The sequence below is a fragment of the Populus euphratica genome, unplaced genomic scaffold, assembly GCF_000495115.2.
Source record: "Populus euphratica unplaced genomic scaffold, PopEup_1.0 scaffold1487.1, whole genome shotgun sequence".
NCBI classification, from domain to species: Eukaryota; Viridiplantae; Streptophyta; class Magnoliopsida; order Malpighiales; family Salicaceae; genus Populus; species Populus euphratica.
The window spans coordinates 4216-24827 of NW_011501343.1; the positions used below are offsets into that span (position 1 = coordinate 4216).

The following is a 20612-nucleotide window of genomic DNA, read 5'->3' on the forward strand; positions in this document are numbered from 1 at the left end:
TTTTTAAATAAAATAAAAAATAAAAATGAGGAAACCCGCAAAAAAATTAGACTTAAAACTAGCCAGGAATGATTCACATACTTCAGGAATAGCCACGTTCCGTATTCCATCTACTTAAATTAACATATACTAGTTGACACTCGTGTTAAAATTGACATGATTTGTTTTCATATATAGTTTTCATTTCCTAAATCACTTAAATTATATCAATTTTAATTCAATTAGTATACATCACTTAATTTTTTAAAAAAAAAAATTGAAGTACAAAATAGTGAATATTCCTAGAAGAGACTAATATAAAAGAGGCAAAAACAGAGGCAAAAACAAAAATATAAACTATGTCTAGTAAGTTTATGTGATTTCAAAGAAAAGTATAGAAAGACAAGTCCCCCTCCGTCTTCACTCTCTCTATCTCTTCTATTCCAAAACTGAAATTAACCCACTTTCTTGATAGATCCATCTTATACACGTTCAAACAATTTATTCTGAAACCAATAATTCCCTCGCACAAAAGAAAAAAGAAAAAAAACCCAGGATAAAGGGCAAATTCAAATGTATCATCTAATCACAAAATCAACAAAAAACCAAACAAAACAAAATATCTGAAATCAGTATTTATTCCCAAATTAGGAGCACACAAATTCAGAGGAAAAAAAATAGTATATTAAGCCAGAAGATCCCTGGAATGGGAATTAAAAAATGACTGGCTTCTTAACAACAGAAGTATGAAGGACTTCCCTAAATGCAAACTCACCATTATAATAATATTCAGTCGGATTACATAGGAAGGCGGCAACAAAGAACAAAGAGAAGCCAGGACTTGACAGCATCTTGAAATTTGAAACTAGGTACGAGTTCTGCTGCTTTCTGCATTTCTAATTGGGTAGAAGTATGGATGGGCCTGTGCATGGTAACAAGGTCGGTCACCACTTACAAAGCAACGATATATGAGGGAAGAAAGAAATAAAGGAAAGGTCGCCCACCCCCACCCCAAATTGTCCCCTCAATTACTCCACAAGTAAAAAAGCAACCAATAGCTATGCATATGACAAGGTTAATAAAACCAGTCAAGGGTTTTTGTCAACAGACAAGGAGCAGGGGCATACCATAGCTTCTTTTGCAGTTGGCCTTTCTTGGTGATCATATCGCAGCAACTTGTCGAGGAAGTCAACAGCCTTTAAAGTGGAGAAAGAGAAAGGAAAGAAAAAGGCATGATTTAAAATATATTTAACAATGAATAATCATTTTAAATTTACAAATAAATTTCTACCTCAGGAACTGCCAAATGTTGGTTGTCAACATTAATAAACTTCGACCACGGTTTCCGGCTATGCCTGTAAAAGAAAAGAATTTTCTCAATCAGGATAACTGGTTCTCTAAATATAATCAATTGAAGTTATCAGCACACATGACCAACCTCCCAACAAGTGCAGCAAGATGCAGATCTAACTCTACACGATACTTATTCAAATAGGCATTCAGCTCATCTGTTCCAAGTACCTGACACATAAGATCAAGAATGATTACATTTCCATCTTTATCCATCACATTCTTAAAACAAGTTCTAAGCATGTTATAGCATGTTATAGTAAAATTCCACAAATACAAAGCCTGTCTGTGCAAGACAATTCTGCCATATAGGTTGTCAGGCACCATCAAGTGCATTAGGGGAAAAAAGCTTCTGAAAAATAGCAGAAATGCCTTAGCAAGCAAGCAGCCAGTCATGCACACACATGCACGCTCTCAAGATGAAGTATGTTTGATCCCTATAGCTCTCCAAATTTCCAACTTTCATCCTAAAAATATTAAAAATCACGATCTCCACAGGTGGTCAAATCATTGCAATGTGGTCCTTACATCCAGATAGATACCAGAGCTGGGCAGAAATTTGATGTACACCTTCAAATAATTAAGGATTTTCTTTTAATAGTTTATTTATGTAATATTTTTTGTGATAGTTTGGATGGCTAAAATTTAATTATTTTTAAGAGCTAGGATTTCATTTACATGGGGTTTTGCTAGTATTTAAGGGTTGTTACTTCTGTAATGAGAACAATCTTTATATTTTGATAATTTCATAAAGTGTTTGTTCTTTCTTTCTGGTTATTCGACCCAGACAACCAGCCTTTGGCTGTGTTAGCTATCTTTCTCCTTTTCTTCATTTGTCATGCTATACACCATGGAAGCAATTTAGTATTTTTTTGTAAACTAACTTTCCTAACCAAACTGGCCAATACAAAAAAGGCAAGGCCCAAAAGATACCCAAAGATATTGATATCACTTGCTGATCAATGGTCATCTAGAAAGTCGATGAAATGATTTACAAGATGGGTGTTCCTGATATGTTTTTACTCAACTTTTATCCAATCATTTCACATACCTTAGCTATTTTGACCAGCTGATCATAATTATCATGCCCATAGAAGAATGGCTCCTTACGGAATATCTGCAAGACACAACAGCAATAACGAGATTACCACATATTTTGGCATTACCTCAAAATTCATTCTACCCTATCTGCCATCCAAGCAAGAATAGGCAAGCACACCAAGGTCCACTCGTCCATGGCATTAGTAACACCATCATAGACATTAATACATGTACATAGAGCAATGGCAGGCCTGTCATGTAAGTTCATAGAGAAGCAAGCCATAATGGACCAGGCCACAATTCTGAGGTGGACATGTGTACTTTGCACGCACGACAAATAATGTGCAATATGAGAAAAGTGGAAGTTAGAGAGGACACCCACCATTCCAGCAAACATACAACCAAGGCTCCACAAGTCCAAAGAATAGTCATAGTCTTGCAGATCGACAAGAAGTTCAGGGCCTTTAAAGTATCTGCAGATCAGAAGTGGAATAACAGATTAAAAAAGAATTGCCACATCAATTCACCAGTTTGAGTAAAATGACAAAATAAAAAGAGGGCTTAACTCAGAGACAGATGGGTTTAAGAACAGGATGGATATGATACCATTTAAGAACCGGCAGTAACCACAGGGAAGCATAGGAGTATGATCAATTATCAAATACCTCATCAAGTTTTAACATATGGTTATAAACTTGTATTTTGTTGCATTTATCCTAGTTCTATGATATTACTATTGTATTTATTTAGTTAAAAGAAACTGCCACATCAATTCACCGGTTTGAGTAAAACGACAAAATTCAAAGAGGGCTTATTTCAGTGATGGATGGGTTCATAGATCGTTTAAGAACTGGCAGTTACCTTCCGCATAGGAGCATGATCCATTACAACATCAAGTTTTAACACATTGTTGTAAACTAATATTATGTTGCATAAATCCTAGTTATATGATATTACATTGTGTTTATTTAGTTCAATTACTAAATAAATGCATACGTTACTTAAAACAAGCTGAGAGTAGCTATTTATTTGTAACTCTAGTAGCCACAACCATTTTGGCGGCAGCAAAGGCTTAGGTAGCGTTTGGTATTGTGGTCCCAGTTGCCTTTGAAAGTGCTTTTCGCTCGAAAATGCATTAAAATAATGTTTTTTCATTTTTTAAAATTCATTTTGACATCAGCACTTCAAAACAAACTAAAAAAAAAATAATTCATTAATTTAAAGCAAAAAAAAAATTCAAATTTTTATGAAACGCCATTTGGGTCACGTTCCCAAACAGAGCCTTAATCCAAACAAAACTGGGAAACATTAATTGACCAAAACAGCTTCTGGAAACGAAAGAACAGCAAGTGGGTATTGACTAGAGAAAGAAACATGGGAACATAAATTTTCAGAAGTTAATGAAAAAGTGACAAACCTTGAAGCAACACGAACATTGTATTCTTTCCCAGGGTGATAAAATTCTGCAAGCCCCCAATCTATCAGACGAAGTTTCCTCTGCTCATGATCAATCATGACGTTATGAGGCTTCACATCTCGATGCATGATGCCTTGTGAGTGGCAATAATCCAATGCCTACAGAAAAGGATACATATACTTACAGATTAAACAAAACAATTTCAATTCCACAACACTAACATTAAGCAGCAGAATCGCAAGTTTGCACTGGATCTATCACAAATATAAATCAAACAATCGTTTCTCAATATTAGGCTGCTATTTCCAAAACCACTCTAACTTCCAAAGGGAGTTAGCAGAAATACACTCTTTTAGAAACAACAAACACAGCCTCAGCCTTCTTCATAGTAGAAAAAAATGTCACATTCATTTTGTTCAAACAATATTTACATCAGGATTACATTTTCTACACCATCCAAAAGAATTACAATAAAGAGAGAAGATAAACTGCATTGCTGAGATAAAATACATTGCTGACTGGACAGAAATCACCACCCCACCATTAGAGCTAGAATGACTGCAAGAGAAACATACTTGACAACAGCCAACTTCCTACCTGGCTATCTAATCTAGTACACAATGTAAAGGAACTTCAACCTCGCATCACTAAAAAGACAATTGGAGACAAGAAGCATTAGGTAACATACTGTTAATGCCTTTTCCATCTTTTTAAATGCATGTGTCAATGTCATTTTATGCGGTTAATGCTGATCTTGTCAGTTGGAGAGAAAGGACAATGATGTGCTTACCTTCAGAAGCTCGTAGATGTAATACCTAATATCAAAGTCTGAAAGTGTCGGATAAAGCACTTTAAAATCAGTATTATTCACATATTCAAAAATGAGACTTGGAGTCTTTGATTGTTGATCTCTAACAATATCAAGCAACTTCACAATATTTGGTCCTCCACAGAGATTCTGCAGTATTTTAATCTCTCTCTTAATCTGCATCAAGTACGAATCAACAAAGTCAGTCACCAAAAAGGCAACCTATAAAGTGTAGACTAGCCCCCCAAGACAAAGAATAGTGAAACCAAAACAGAGAAGAAAAGGGTAGCTATACTGTCTGCTAAATCACATGCACGAAGAAAACTTCTCTTCGAAGATTAAGCACAGGCATAAGCTATCACTCAAACATCTCAAGGTTGCTTTGGGTCATAATCCAGGGGAACCACGAAGGAACTTCAGGCTACAGAGTGGTTAGCTAACAAGGAGTGGAAAGTTCAGAAAGTGCAAAGCAATAGCTAATGAGGGATGAAAGTTCAGCAAGTGTAAGTAAATAACATGATGAAACGTTGTCCACCAGAAATAGAGATTTACAACATATCTATGGTAAGAATGATGGTCTGTTTTTCTGTTTGATGAACAATTAAAAAAAAACATTTCACAATAAGACCTTCATTAAATGATTTATTAATCCACAAAACATAACGGATAAACAAAATTATTCTAGAAGAACCGCTAAGCCTACTATTCTCAAAAAGAATCGAACAACACCACATCACTTTGAACATGAAACAAGAGAGGGAGAACAAAACAAATCTACTAACTTTCTTTTTCTTCACGGGTTTGAGAATCTTAATTATGCATTTCTCATTATCCGTGCAATGCACTCCCTCGAAAACTTCACTGTATTTCCCCCTCCCAACCTTCTTTACCACCTCATAATCATCCTGCTCCCTGCATAACCAATCAACAAATACACCAATTTCAAGAATCAATCTAAGAGCGACAGGATAGGGAAAAAGACGAATATACCCCCATTGAACGGTTAGAGACTCGTAGTCCCAATAGTCTTTAGGACGGATCACATTGATATCAACATAAACCCTAGCCTTGGAAGGAGCGCCAGGACGGCGAATCGATTTGCCAATTTTCTGAGCCAGCGTGTCCGGCGGAGGCACCAAAGACCTAAATCGGTGAGGAAGACGGGGTTGTATCTCTTGTTGTCCTTGTTTTTGGTGAGAGAAGGCAGTGGTTGAAGAAGCGAATTGACGTAAGAGAGTAGAAATGGATGATGAATGAGGAGAAGAGAAGAGAAAAGGATTATTATTATTATTATTATTGCGAAGAAATAAAAAAGAAGAAAAGAGGGTTTTGTTGTTATTGTTCTTCTTCTTCTGTCGTTGACGATTCAAGATTGTTGTGAGTTTTTGCTGTAGCGAAAAAGGCCTTATGGCCATCAAATCACTTCGTTTAATTAGGCAAAAATAATTATGTTAGTAATTATAATAATAAAAGTGTGCTGTTTTTATCTGTGTAATTAGTTAGCCGGAGAAGGAATCGCTTTATGGCCAAATCTCATACTGCTCCTCTAACTATATAAATGTTTTCAATTCAGCTCTCTAATTACCAATTTTATAAATTATATTTCCCATTCAATCTCTCATACTTCTCCCTTTCCTTTTATTAACATAATTGGAAAATATCTTAAGCCCTGCGAGTGTGAGTCATGTATTTACCCAAATTTTATATGAAAGAACCCGATTTTTACTCTCATTCCACGCGTACAAAATTGTTTCAATTATGCCTTAATTTTCTTTTTGTTTTATTATTAAAAAAAAGTTGGATTTTTTTGTCTTTATTGAAGGTGATACTTGGATATTTTTGCTCCTAAGACCTGAAAGGGTTAAGTCAGTTAGAAAACATATTGATCTAGGCATTCGCACCACTTAATGTTGGCTAGAGGACTTGATTCTGATTGATAAGTTCGGTATTTTGTGTATGTGGCTCGGAGATTTCCTTTTCTTTTTCCTTTTCTTTTTCTTCTTTTTTCCCTTTGTTCTCCATGTTGTCGACAATTTTAAAGTTGTTTGGTCATTTGAGTTGTTAAGCCTTTTTGTTTTTTTCCCTTCTCCAGCGAACATTCATCAACCAATCGGCATATAGATATAGGGTGGGTGTGCTTGTCTGTTTCAAGATAAAGATACGTCGTTTCGAGAGCTCTCACAATTTTTTTTCTTCTTCTTTAAGACACCAAAAAAAAAAAGAAAAATCATTACAAACAAACGAGGATGTTCTTCTTGGCAGAGCCTCATTGTCTAGGGCATAACCTTTTCTAGTTTTTTATCCATGAAATACCTAATTTAAAAAGCAAACCTGCTAGACACCTAATAAAACTTTATATACTTCTGTCCGTTTTCTTCACACCCCTGTGAAGACGAGCTCTACCTCAAGCCTCCAACCTGAACTTAGAGTATATTTAAACTGTATTTTACTTCAACTATAATTTTTAAAATATTTAGTTAATTAATACTCGTCATAATTTTATTAGATTTACATAAAATTTTATCTTGAGACTTTAATTATAAAAAACTATAATTTATAAAAAAAGTTAAATCTATTTATTAAACTATAATAGTAAAAGCTATTTGCAATGCTAAACATACTTAATTATCACACTAACAACACTCATCATCCATGGGAAATTCCAATTCCATGACAAGTCATGAAAATTGTTTTTCTGGCCTTGCGAGCCGATTGTCAGCTCTCCAATTCATCTGCCACCAACTGCTGCCCGAGGTCCCCAATCATACAGCGCACCTACTGAGAACAAAACCCAACAATCTTCATGGGTAAGTATCTTCTCAAATGTCACCTACTATTTGGCTGGTGCTATAAATTGTTCTGCTTAAATTATATGGTGTTTGATTGAAAAAGCCTTAGAAGCGTGACTACTTCACCACAGGAAACGAGCTTCGAGAAGATTGTCTCGAATGCACACCACCTATTTGATAAATTGGCATCGTGTGGAACTTTGCAATGGTATAATCCCACCACATCCATATCGCCTTGAATCTCATTCAGGGTAATGTTGTTTAACTTGTTTTTTTAATTATTTTTCATTTAAAAATATATTAAATTAATAATTTGTAAGTGTTTTTTTATTGTTTTGATGTATTAAATAAAAAACATTATTTTATATATTTTAAATAAAATAAAATGCATTTTGCACACCCATATTCTTTCTACAATTTCATAAATGAAGTCAATCCATCATTTATTAAAAAATAAACTAAAATTAGGTGTTTTTCAATAATTTTGATAAATTGGTATAAAAACAAAATAAAAAATGAAAAATTATTTCTGTATTTTTCATATAAAACTAATGAAAATATAAAACTAATAAAAATGACTTAAATACTCTCATCTTTGATAAACTTCAAACTAATTGATTGTTTTTATAGAATTAATTTAAAATTTTGAATTATAATTGTAATTCTTCATCCAAAAATTTTAATTTTAATTTTGTTTTTTAAGTAGCAGCCTAAATATCATTTCTTCTTTGCGTAAAAAATCAACAATAGCCTTAAAATTTCTTATTTTAGAAAATATTAAAACCAAAATATTTGGATGGAGAATTAAAATTATGATATAAATTTTATTTCTAATATTTAAATTAATTCTATAAAAATAAATGTAAAAATGGATTATTTTGTTAAAGATGATTGACATTGAAAGTATTTAGTCATTTCATTAATTTTATTACCAAAGGCTTTACTAGTTTGATTTTTTTTTTTTAGAAAAAAAGGAAACTAGCAACTTAAACCCTTCTTTTGTCTAAAAAAATCGTAGGAACTAAAAACTCTTTTTTTTTTTTAAGAAAAAAATAGATGGCAAATTTTATTTCTAAAATTTAAAATTAATTGTATAGAAGAAATTTCAAATTAGAGCATGTAAGTTATTTAATTAGTTTTACATATATAATATGGAAGGAATCAAAGAAAAAGTAATAAAAGGATTTGATTTCAAATATAATTAAAATTAAAATTGACAGTATAATAAATAATTCTTAAATGACTAAGAAGGTTTTTAGAGTTTAGCTTCATTTTAATTGATATTTTTAAAGTTGTTGTTGTTGTTGTTTTTATTTTGTAAATTACAATGAACACCATGTGGTTTTAGTGGGATAACATTTGTTACCTCTATTTTTTAGAAGTTACTCTTTATACTTTATCAATGAATTTCCAAGCAGAAAAATATTAAAAAAACTAAATTATCGAACTAACCCCTGATGACAACTAAATAATTTCTCTTACATTCTCATCTAACTCACTTTCTTTCTTTTATCTATGTACTCTCTCTCTCTCTCTTCAAAATCAAAGAGAGATGGTGTGAATATAAAACAAAATACTAATTCTTCAACATAAAAAAAAAACTTAAAAAATTGAGAAAACTAGTTGATTAGAGGTTGTTGTTGCTAGTTTACTTTGATTTTCATATGAATCAAAGCTAAAAAAAAGGAATGTGAAACCTTAATACTATTTTTAAAATTAAAATAGCAATAACTCATAAAATATTTAGATTAACTTGATAGTTTTAGAATAGCAAACAAAACCTCTAAAAAATCCTTTTTAATTGTTTTCTTAATTCCCAAAAGAAATCCTATCTTTTTCGTTGTAATTTTTTTTTATATAATTTAGCATAAATTATTGTTGGTTTAAAGTTAAAAAAATGCCTTAGATATATGTTCACCGTTAAAATGAAACCTCAATTGAACTTGGTTCTTTGAGAAAAGGCTTAGCTATAACTTAAAAGCATATAAATTGAAAATTTTGATTCTTTGACGGAATATGTTCTTTTATTAGACTTGGTTTTACTTTTTAGTTGTGTTTAGGAGATCACTTCTTCGTTTGAAGTAAAATACAGATATAACCTATCTAGTAATTAAAAAAATATAGATTATTATTCATGAGTTACATATGATTTTGCATTTGAAATACAGAAAATAGAAAAACAGCTACGAGCTGCTTCTTGCATGGAAAAATGTTTAGCCATTTTTACTGTTTTGATCGATCCGGGTTTGATCTAAAACTTAAAATATATTAAATCAGATCTGATTCAGTAAAATAAAAAAATATTTTTTATTTTTTAAATTAGTTTTATTTAAAAAAATAGTATTTAACATTATTCAATAGCACTACATAAATTAGACGGAGAGCACTTTATCATGTAACTTTTGCAAAATTTGATCGCAATCTCAAATTGTAGATAGTTTAATGGAATAATAAAAAATATTTTTTATAAAGTATTATTTATTTCATGATGTAATAGCAATAGTTAAATCTATAATATTTAAATTAAAAATCATTAATATTAATATATATTTGTTAAAATTATTTTATAACCTTAATTTCAAAAGTATTTTTAACCAAACACATTAAATTGTTTTTTATTCAATCTCAATTCCAACCATAGTTTTAACTAAACATATAAATATCAAATTAACCTCAACTAAAAGTACTTTTTATAAAATAATTTTTTTCAAATCACAAGTACAAAAGCTATTACAATACAGACCATTATGCTTATTATAAGGTTTAAGTTTGTGATGATAACTCAATTGTTTTAGTACTATCTATCAATGAAAATAGTATTTTATCCAATTATTGCATTTGTTTTGTACCTATTTTTGTATTTTCGGTACAACAAACATAGTATAATATTTGGTAACTGTAAAAATTACGTTTTATATTGTGGAACCACTAAAAAATTGAGTTTGAAATATAGTTTTTGTGAAGTAGTTGTTACATGCTTTCTTAATTGTGTTTTCTAAAATATTGTTTGTTTTTGCGTTTCAAAAGTGCTTTTAAAAAAATAATTTTTTTTCCTTTGCTTCAAATTTTTTTTTGTGTTTTAAATTATTTTAGTGCACTGATATTAAAAATAATTTTAAAAAATAAAAATGCATTATTTTAATGCATTTCCAAGTAAAAAACACTTTGAAAAGTAACTATAACTACACAACTACCAAATATTTTATACATTTTTTTTGTTGTACATAAATCTCAATTACAATTTTTACCAAACGTGTATCTAAATTTAAATAATTATATTTTTTAAAACTTATTTTTTTAAATCACAACCACAAAAGTTACTTAAAAAACAAACACGCACTTAAACATGGAGGAGGAATAAACAACCTATTAAGAAAAAAACTAAAATGAAAAGGTGGTGTTTGATGATGTAAAATAGTATAGCTCTAGACTCATTTATACTATAAATTAGAATAATAAAATAATAATTTTATAATTAAAAAAAAAAAAAAAACAAAACCTTTTGGCTTGGTTATTTTTTTATATAATAAAATAACTAAATTACCCTAAAAAAATAAATTATCATCAAGAAATTGTTTTGACTTTCTAATTCTTAAAGCACAATAAAATAATTAAATTACTTTTAAACTTGAAAACTCTTTAGCCAACGACCTCAAGCTTTTTTATATTTTCATCTTAATTTTTTATATTATAATCAAGGGGAAAGTTATTATTTAAATGGATATAAAATCTTATTTTTAAAAAAAAAATAGTTGGCGCATACAATGCATACACAAGCATGTTGGGAGTTTTTATGCCATTAAAGAGTATTTAGAAGTGTGGTGATGATTACTTTTTAAAATCCTTTTTGTTCGAAAATACATCAAAATAATTTTTTTATTTTTTAAAATCATTCTTGATATTAGCGCATTAAAATGATTTGAAAATACTAAAAAAATATTAATTTGAACCAAGAAAAAAATAAATAAAAATTTAATTTTTTTTAAAATGCTTTAAAACTTAAAAATAACAAGCTCAAGCGGCACATGAGGGATCATTTGGTTGCTAAACGGTGGCTTCCAAGATGGTGCATGTATGGCCCTCCAATTTTTTATAATAACCCTTCAGTTTTTTTTCTTTAGATTTGGTTCTTATTTTTTTTATTAGTAATTATTTTATTTAAAATTATTTATAAAATTAGAATATATTTTTAATTTCATCATTTTTCAAAAAAAATTCAACTGTTAGATTTAGCTTTTATTACTCTTTTGATTGCTAGTTATTTTATTTGAGATACTTTTTGAAATTGAATTTGTTTTACAATTTCATCCACCAATTTTTTCTATCAGATTTGATTAACATTTTTTTTTCTATTTTTTTCTTTTACAAATTTTCAAAATTAATATATTTTTTTAATTTTATTGTTTAATGTTAGATTAATTGGAAGTTGAGCTTCTTGGTTGAACCTGAGTCAGGATCTTTACAGGTTGCGGGTTTGAAAAATTAGTCTAAGTATAAGAGATTCATTTGGGTCTGTTTTTTTTTCTTATACTCATAATTTTTTTTATTTATTTTCATCATTCAATATTTATTTTTTTCTTAAATTTCATTGGTAATTCTTTTGTAATTCTTCAATTTAATTTTAGATTTAATCCAACTCTAGGTCAATTAAGACCCAATCTAGAACTAATTGGGAAAAGAAAAAAAAAGAAAAAAAAGACACAGATTGTCGTATCAGGTTAACTAATTGGGAAAAAAATAAAAAAAGAAAAAAAAGACACAGATTGTCGTATCAGGTTAACTTATTATGATTGTGTTTATTATAAAGGTCATAATTTTTATATAATAATTTGGATTAATATAATGTATTTCTATCCTTTCATTCCATTTTTTATTTTTTTATATGATTTAATCATTTGATAATTTGTTACTTCACATTTAAGATGGGGTTAGATAAAGGTTAAGACAAAAACAATGTGAAATTTTGTTTTTTAGCTAGATTGCCATTTAAATGAGATAATAAATTTATTTTTGATGTGTTAGATCGATCAAGTTATATAATTTGTTTTTGTATTTATTAATATATATAATTATCAGTTAATTTGATACATTAGGCAAATCTTTCATCATGATTTCAAATATTTTATCAGATTGAAACAAAAATAACAATGCTCACACATTTCTTTTTTATTCAATAATTGACTATTGAATCGGCTCGTACGTTTCCAAATGTCAAAATGCTCAATGAAAATCCAAATAATAAAAGCCCTTCTACTATTAGTACTTTCTAGAGTATGATGTTACCATTAATGGTATGTAAGGCAACAATACACCTAAGATTGTGTTAAAGTGGAAAAAACTTATAAAGAGAGATATTATTTTTTGCACGTACATGATTAATAGAAAAGTTAAAATTGCATTATAAGACTGAAGGTGTTATGTTACATCTTTATCAATCATGCTAATTTAAGTAAATTCAAAGTGATTTTTTTAATTTAATTTTTTTTATATTTAATAGGCTGAAAATTATATTATATTATTTTTTTATTATTGAAAAAAATTTATTTCCTAAATTATTGTGATTATTTTTTGTTTTATTATCACTATTTTTTTATTATCTAATTAAAAAATAAATTAACTTATTAGACCATTAGGGTTATAACATGGGATGTAGAGTTTATTTCTTTTTTTTAAAATGCGGGTACAATATCTAAATATTCATGGGATGTAGAGTTTATTTCTTTTTTTAAAATGCGGGTATTTTTTATGAAAAAAATATAGACCTCTAAATGGGTTCACATTCTATTATATGATTATTTTATTATAGTTTTTGGTATGTTACTTTAATTTTAACTGTATTTGAAAAGTAACTTCTACTCCAATTTTCAGAAAAAATGATTTAATAGGCTAATTTTTCAGAAAAAAAGTAAAAAATTGTGGTTACCACCATCAAATTAATGTAATAAAAATACTATTTAAAAATATAGTCGGATCACACTTTATAAAAATTTTAAGTTTTTATTTTTAAATTTTATATTAATATTTTTAATATTTTTTATTGTTTTGATGTAATGATGTTAAAAACAGAAAAAATATATATAAAAATATTATTTTGATATATTTTGATATAAAAATATTTTAAAAACATCTATATTTTTATATAAAAATATTTTAAAAACACCTTATATTTAATCCCAAACTCTGCTGAAATATATTTGATATTGTTGTGTATGTTATTTTTAAAATTATTTTTAATTAAAAATAATATTTTTTATATTAAATAATATAAAAACATTAAAAAATGTAATTTTTTTAAATAAAAAATAATTTAAAAAACAGAAACTACGAAGAACCTGGAAGAAAGTGGAACTGGTCCACGCTATGGCCTACAAGCTTCACGTGGAAACCAAAACACGGATGATGAGGGAAAAATTAATGGTCTAAACGCAATCCACAGACAGAGGAGAGGACCAAAGTCCAAACCACGAAGCTGGAAAGCGACCATCCGTGGAAATAGTTTAAAGAACATGCACTTGTATTTGGTTCACATGCAAACATAATCTCCTTTCTGACCCTCTAATTATAATTATAATTATAAAGTATTATAGTATTTGGTGTCTGACAGTAAAGATATTGTTAATCTAATTTACGTTTTAACTGATATTGAATTTTTTATCGTATTGTTTCCAAAAACGATCGTAAAATTTAATAAATTATATCCTGTATTCCAGACGGAAGATTTATACTTAAAAAAAAAAAAGAAGAAGCAAACCTTTGACGACCGGAACACTTCCTTTGGGTTATTTTATAGTATCTACCTACTAGGGTTGGTAGAATTCAAAAACTGTCTGCTACTGTCAAACGCAGCAGCAGCAGCCGGTGCAGTGCATTCGGGACAGCTATGGACCAGGTCAAAGCAACCGCTGCCTTCGTCGCCAACCGCTCCTCTCACGTTGTTGTCGACTCTGCAGGTCCGCCCTTAACGATGTCACATTTTCTTTTTCTTTTTTTTTTATTATAAAAGAAAATAAAAGAATTGATGAATGTTTGTGGTGTGGCATGCAGGGTTAGAGAAAGTAGTGGAGAATATTCAAGATAAGATTCCGAAAATAGAGTGGGATTTTGAAGGGATTCATTATTTTGACAACGGACCTCTCACCGTTCAGTACCTCTTTGTTTTGGACACGCTCAATTTTTGCTTTTGGCCTGGTATATCTTTCTTCTTTGCTTGGGAACCCTGTAAATTTGTTACTTCATTGCTCTGCATGTCTGTATTTTGGCTTTTGTTACTTCATTGTTCAGGAGATTGTTTGGTTCCTATGGTAAAAACATTGCTTCAGGATGCTTACTTGTCCTCTTAATTGATGGAAAGGCAAGGCAACCAGTGAATTCAATTCTTTTTTCTATCTTTATTCTTTAGTTTCAGCTTAAATGTTATTAAAGATTTTCGCTTTTTAAAATTTTCCTATGCAGCCAACTTATTTGAATGTCATCTGGAATCCCCTGGATAAGTTTTTTTTTTTTTGAGATATTTGATACAAAGTTTGTGTGGTTTGCTTGGCTAATCTTTCTCTTCTTTCGATTTGATCATATGTTTTGTTATTTTTTTTATAGACAAGAACTTAAATTATGATGATTTGGCTTCGGGGTTAAAGGAGGCTTTGGAAAATGACAAATCTGTATTTGATGCTGACCATCTGCAAAAGTTCACCGGTAATTACACTTCTTTTGAAATGTTGGATTGAATCGTTTTATATATACACTGCTGTTTAAATGATTGGAAGCACATAGTGCTACATTTACACTTATATATATATATAACGAGTTCCTTCTCAGATTTCAAAAAAATATTTGGATTGAAGCAAAAAGAAAAAGGGATTGAGACTTCCATAAAAAGATTGGAGGAAGTATTGAAGACTCACAAGCAAATTGAATTTCACTGGTGCCTTTAACTTATTGATTGTCTCTCTATTCATGGCAGCCTAAATTCTTAGTTTAGAAGTAGCTATTCAAGGGTATTAAAGCTGAATATATGATTGATATGGTTTAGCATTCTAAATGTGGTATTTGTCTTCGGCATTGCATGAAATTTAAATTCAGTCAAGCAACAAGCACCATACTGGAACTAGGGTTTAATCTGATGTCCACATGAAGGAATCGACCTTTCAACATTCATTCCTGTTCCTTCTCAAAGTGCACTGAAAGTATTTAATTCTAATTTCTAGATGAGGGAATTAATTTTTAAGTTTTAATCATTGACCTTTTCTAATTCCTTTTTTTTTTTAAAAAAAAAATTAATGTTTCTTGAAACGCATTTTTGGATACAATGTCTACACTTTTTGCAGTATAGGGTGCATGTTTTTTTTGGTAAATATTGAAAGACCACAATTCGTGTTGCCAGGTCTTCAATTACGCAACTTGTTAAAGTGGCCCCGACCACTTCCTCTGGAGGACGAACGAGTTCGTCTGCTGCATGAGGTTACCTTTTCACTTAGAATTATTTTCCAATTAACATTGTTTCCATTTTAATTTTTTTGAGGATTATTATGCAAATATCTTAGTCTCTGAGTTGATTGGTATCAATCTGCATCTAATTTCATTCAATTTCTTAGTCTTGTGATCTAATAAGTTGTTTGATATCAGTAAACTTCTTGATATAGGTTGGTTTTGAGCTGGAAAGAAGTTTTGGGGGTAAAGCATCGAATCTAGTGGAGTCCTGTGGGAGATCAGCTGCAAAGCTTGTTGCCACTATAGCCAGTCACTTTCCTGGTAATTTCTTACAGTTTTTCATCAACTCCAAATCAATAGATATGTATCTTGACATGGTTGTATGTGAAGATACTACAGTTAACCTGCAAGGATACTTAAACAATGATTGTACACAATTGGGATCTTTCAGGCTTTCGAGACCACTCTGTTTACAAAGGCCACCAGATATTCTTGTATAAAAGAGCTCAGATATTTGCTGCTGATCTATATGGTGCTTTCAAAGGCCAAGGATATGGAGAATTCAATGACATTAGCTCAATCACTATATTTGCGGACTATATTGTTCCAGCTATGCTGCGGAAGCTTGGTGTGCTAAAATATAGTTCAACCCTTGCCAGCATAATTGAGTCTAATAAAGAAATAGTTTCAGGAAGTGAGGAGGAAGTTGAATTACGAGCCTGTTCCATATATGCTGTGGAGAAAATGAGGGATCTGATTAGTGTAAAATTAGGAAAACAGGTATGGTGGAACTGACAGCTATTTTTTTTTAAATATTTTTCTGTCTGCATACTGTAGAGTTTTTATATTGGTTACACAAATGGAGAAAGATTGCTCTATTTCCTGCTGGAATTTGAACGTGATCTTTTGGGGAAGAAATCTGACTGTGATGCCATATTTTGTATATGTATATATTGACCAATGTAATTTCTATAAATATTTTAAATTTATGTAATTCTTCTGGCAACAATCTTCATATAATCACTTTTGACCACACCATCATGGTAGGCATTTTCTTTTAAAATACAGAGAAGAATGGCAGCACCCATTTATTGGTATTTGGAAAAAAATCCTGCACATTAGTGATGGTTTAGCAAATATTCTAATCTGCTTTCCTAACAATTTCATCTTGGGTCATATTTGGTAGTTAATCCTAGCAAATTTTGAAAAATAAATTTATACTTTTAAAAAAGTTTTTTTTTTTCTGATCAGTAAACATACAAAGTTTTTGTCTTCTTCTATCTAGAGAAAAAACTGGCTTTTTGCTAAAATAAATCCTTTCTTTTGCTGATTCTCAATTTTGTGCTCTTTGAATTCTATTTGACAGTGAAGACTCCTTTTTTTCAGGTGCTGAGTGTGGAGTTGGACCTATGGCTATGGGCTTACGGTGTTCAAAATCCATCTCTTCCACACCATCGGACACTCTCGATATATTATTAAACAGATGCTACGCTAGAGCAGCTTTAATAATTCTGTGGGAGGAGGATACATTTTACCTGTTAAAGTTTTGAGGTTATTCTTATAAACATACAAGAACTAATCCATAGATCCTTCGCTCTCCTTTCTGAAGGGCTAAACCTGTTTTTGAAGACAAACAACTCTGTTTCAGTCATTTGACGTTCGTACTCCAAGAAATGTTATCTCTTGCGTGGGCATTATTCTTATTGCCGTTTATGTGAACGCATGAAATTTCTTGAACTGTGGGAAATGGTGTTTTACTATTTTCGTCAGTTATTGAACTATATTTTATACATGGGAGATTGTGTTCTTCTGCCTACTAGTTCTGGTGGAACCTTTGACCTTGCAAAATTGAAGGGCTGGTTGCTGCAATTGTGCTTTCTAATGAGTTTATATAGCAACTAATGTTCTTTCTAGTTGATGTTCGAGATAATTTCTTTCTAGTTGATGTTTGAGAAATCGAATAAATTATATTTTTGTTTGACTCTAAAATTCAGTGCGATATATGTATACGTTGTGACAGTCTTTATTCTTCAGCATGCTTGTAGTGGCATGTTACCAAAACATAAGATTTAATACAAAAGGTTCAAAGGAGCTAACATCCTCTTGTTACTTTATTTTTAAATATTTTGAAGTCCTAAGTTTATTTTTTCGACTTTTTTTTTTTTTATATATATATCAACACATTATCCTTTCACTTAATCGAATATCCTCCACAGTGCACTCATCCACACCATTTCAAAACCCAGAAAATCAATCACAAGGACGCAAAGTGATGACATTTTCCTGTCTTCAAATCTTCGCTGCTGATAACTACTATTCCTTGCTTTTCCATTATGAGGATTCTTGTTTGCTGTGAGGATATTAAGGTTCATGCAGGTTACAAGCAAACTCTTATATACCGTGATTGTTTGAATAGGTGAACTATCCAGTCAACTGGGGTTCGCATCAGTAGTGTCTGGGATTATGGTAAGGAATAGCATAGCTCTTCAGTTCAATTCTCCCTTGGGTACCAGATAATAGAACGTCATGCATTCCATTTGAGAATGTATGTTAATCTGGAGATAGGATGTCAATTAACTACCTGATCACAGATAGCTGTTGGGACTGCAAAGGTCGCACCAGCATTAGGAGAATCGACTTTTCCAGAAATCCTTCCTTCACATGGACAGCATGATAGCAAAAGATACATCTGTGAGAAACACCATTGTATTCTTTATATCAGTTATCAAATAAACTTTATCCCTTTGTTGATGGTATTTGAGGCGAATAGGCACATATTCCTTCAAAATACCAAATAGCTTTGGTTGCACAAGGAAAATGGCCAGTCAATGAACCACCTCCATTTTCTCTGTCAAATGATATGCTGCAAAACACAAGTTGCATATTTCAACAGCCAGAACATCACCTGGCTTTGCTGGGTTCCCATCCTTGTCCAAAACTCTGATTGAGAAATTGAGATAATGAACCTAACCAGTTTCCAAAGAAACCATGGTTAACAATCATTCAAATAGATCTAGTTCACATTGTGATTTGATTAAAATAATCTTGTAGGTTCTTCTGATGAAGTTATTATTAGCAGCTCCTAAATTTCTACGCATGTTTCGCTACCAGGCACTACTTTGTTCTCCTACTTCGTCGTATATTTTTTTGCATGTCTGCATGAGAAATTAGTTTGTGTTGAACATATACCTGCAATCTACCAGTTTGGAAGGGTTTTGTTTTCAACAAACTGAAAAATAATATTCGTACTTACAGTTGATAGGTCAATGGTTTTTACATCAACTGCAGAATCATCATCCTCGATCATACCTCCTGTCCAGTCTACCATCTCTACTGGAAAGACCCCACCAGCAACCTCTGCAATCGGTGGTATTTCGGGACCAACGGTTGTGGATAGGGAGTTTTTGCTCCAGAGGCTGATTCTTCAAGTCTGTTGGCAGTACTAGTCTTGTGGTTGAAGGAGCCATAAATACACCAGTGGAGATGCAGAGAGCTTGAGAATGTGATCTTTTTTGTAAAATTATTATGTTAACCAAACAAAATCGTTGGAAGAGGAGTTAATAATTAGTAGGAGTACATGATTCTGGTTCTGTAGCTGCAAAATGATTTAAGATAAGAAAACTAGCAGAAGATAATGATCATGGTAATAAATTTTGAATTTGAAGATCCAGTTGTACCTTTATTGTCTTGGATTTCTGACTCCTACTACTTTTACTTTTGAAGTTCGGACTGAGACTTTATATATCTGCATCATCGCTTGCTCTTACATCTGTTTTTTATGAAATTCCTTTCAAGCAATTCCTGGACAGAAACCAAGCCTTACGAAATGATATGGTTACATGTAGAGAGATTGAAAACTATGACTGAACACACAAATAGTAAGAAGGTAGCTACAACTCACGGTAGAGGGATCAGCGTTCTTGATGTCCTCTGCGGCGTATTCCTTCGTGATTCCACCTCCACTGAAATCCACGATCTCAACCTCGGAAAGCTCTCCCACTGTTACCTCTGCGACTGGTGGTATGTCTGGGTGCCATTTTGAAGTGGAAGTTTCTGCTCCCATGGCTTCTTTTTAACATCTACGGGAACGATCAATCGTGCACCATATTTTGCAATGGCTCTCTGCCCAAACTTTCAATCTTAATGTAATTAAAAGGTAGAAAATGTTTCATTGGGGTTGTTCAAAGTACTGCTGCTGCAAACTTGATTCATTAAGTTAAAGCTTGACAGCCACCATAGAGTTTCATTTCTCTGTCCTCTATATTTAGTGTTTTTGTTTTTTTTAACCATTTTGGTTGGCGGCAACAAAAGTTAGCCACTGATTAAAGGAATAATGCGCCTACTTGTTGAGCTTTTTCCTTTTAAGTACTCCCTATAATGGATCGTCTACGTTGATTTGCGCGGCATCTTGATTTGATTCAACTTGTGCTTCGTCCTTTACAACTTGTACTAAAAGATGCCATGCAGTGACTTGTAAGCTGGGCGATTCATGATTATATGCTTTGAATTAAAAGAATCACTATCATTTAGCGATGGAAAGTAGGCTTAAATCTAATGCAAATTGCCTTCACTGGATGAGCCCACAAATCAGAATCTTAGAGATATTGCCTGTATTTCATCATAATTTTAGGTTTTGTTTGTTCTTATACAGGCACGTTGCTCTCTTTAGCTTTTTCTCAGTGGCAATGCATGGTCCCCCAGCATCGCAGTTCTTAGGGGTTTATGATATGTTGTACAGTGGCAAATGGTCCCAGAATCCCTATTTTGAATTTTAATGTCGACCAGCTATTAATTAATTACA

At 31.3% G+C, this 20612-nt stretch overlaps 3 protein-coding genes across 6 annotated transcripts; 1 reads left to right on the forward strand and 2 right to left on the reverse strand.

The window, feature by feature from the left end:
* Window positions 1–538: 538 nt before the first annotated feature.
* Window positions 539–6025, reverse strand: LOC105117730 (casein kinase II subunit alpha-like). Its single transcript, XM_011015484.1, has 10 exons — window positions 5586–6025; window positions 5378–5507; window positions 4578–4772; window positions 3788–3945; window positions 2753–2843; window positions 2381–2446; window positions 1418–1500; window positions 1271–1334; window positions 1107–1175; window positions 539–901 (listed from the first exon to the last, which is right to left on the reverse strand). The coding sequence occupies exons 1-10, from the start codon at window positions 6008–6010 to the stop codon at window positions 845–847; spliced, it is 1338 nt and encodes a 445-aa protein (XP_011013786.1). The 5' UTR covers window positions 6011–6025; the 3' UTR covers window positions 539–844.
* Window positions 6026–14067: 8042 nt separating this feature from the next.
* On the forward strand, window positions 14068–17625 carry LOC105117731 (UPF0553 protein-like). Its single transcript, XM_011015486.1, has 7 exons — window positions 14068–14334; window positions 14429–14572; window positions 14978–15076; window positions 15765–15841; window positions 16024–16132; window positions 16263–16591; window positions 17198–17625. Exons 1-7 carry the CDS (start codon window positions 14265–14267, stop codon window positions 17288–17290), a joined length of 921 nt encoding a protein of 306 aa, XP_011013788.1. The 5' UTR covers window positions 14068–14264; the 3' UTR covers window positions 17291–17625.
* Window positions 17626–17833: 208 nt separating this feature from the next.
* Window positions 17834–20409, reverse strand: LOC105117732 (putative formamidase C869.04). Of its 4 annotated transcripts, XM_011015487.1 has the most exons (6): window positions 19713–20409; window positions 19489–19612; window positions 19065–19406; window positions 18920–18966; window positions 18717–18777; window positions 17834–18500 (listed from the first exon to the last, which is right to left on the reverse strand). In XM_011015487.1, exons 3-6 carry the CDS (start codon window positions 19137–19139, stop codon window positions 18381–18383), a joined length of 303 nt encoding a protein of 100 aa, XP_011013789.1. In that variant the 5' UTR covers window positions 19140–19406; window positions 19489–19612; window positions 19713–20409; the 3' UTR covers window positions 17834–18380. The 4 variants fall into 4 exon arrangements, 1 of the variants encoding a protein (XP_011013789.1); XR_840797.1 differs by lacking the exon at window positions 18920–18966 and having other exon boundaries at window positions 17958–18500; window positions 19489–20375; XR_840796.1 differs by lacking the exon at window positions 18920–18966 and having other exon boundaries at window positions 18025–18751; window positions 19489–20335.
* Window positions 20410–20612: the final 203 nt, after the last annotated feature.

Coding starts and splice junctions, on each gene's coding strand:
- LOC105117730 (XM_011015484.1), bottom strand. CDS start 6,010: ATGGCCATAAGGCCTTTTTCGCTACAGCAAAAACTCACAACAATCTTG. Junction 1,501..2,380: donor AGCTGGTCAAAATAGCTAAG/GTATGTGAAATG, acceptor CTTATGTGTCAG/GTACTTGGAACAGATGAGCT. Junction 902..1,106: donor CAACTGCAAAAGAAGCTATG/GTATGCCCCTGC, acceptor TACCATGCACAG/GCCCATCCATACTTCTACCC.
- LOC105117732 (XM_011015487.1), bottom strand. CDS start 19,139: ATGGTAGACTGGACAGGAGGTATGATCGAGGATGATGATTCTGCAGTT. Junction 18,967..19,064: donor AAACCATTGACCTATCAACT/GTAAGTACGAAT, acceptor TTTCTCATGCAG/ACATGCAAAAAAATATACGA. Junction 18,778..18,919: donor GGAGAACAAAGTAGTGCCTG/GTAGCGAAACAT, acceptor GAAACTGGTTAG/GTTCATTATCTCAATTTCTC.
- LOC105117731 (XM_011015486.1), top strand. CDS start 14,265: ATGGACCAGGTCAAAGCAACCGCTGCCTTCGTCGCCAACCGCTCCTCT. Junction 15,077..15,764: donor CCATCTGCAAAAGTTCACCG/GTAATTACACTT, acceptor TCGTGTTGCCAG/GTCTTCAATTACGCAACTTG. Junction 15,842..16,023: donor GAGTTCGTCTGCTGCATGAG/GTTACCTTTTCA, acceptor TTCTTGATATAG/GTTGGTTTTGAGCTGGAAAG.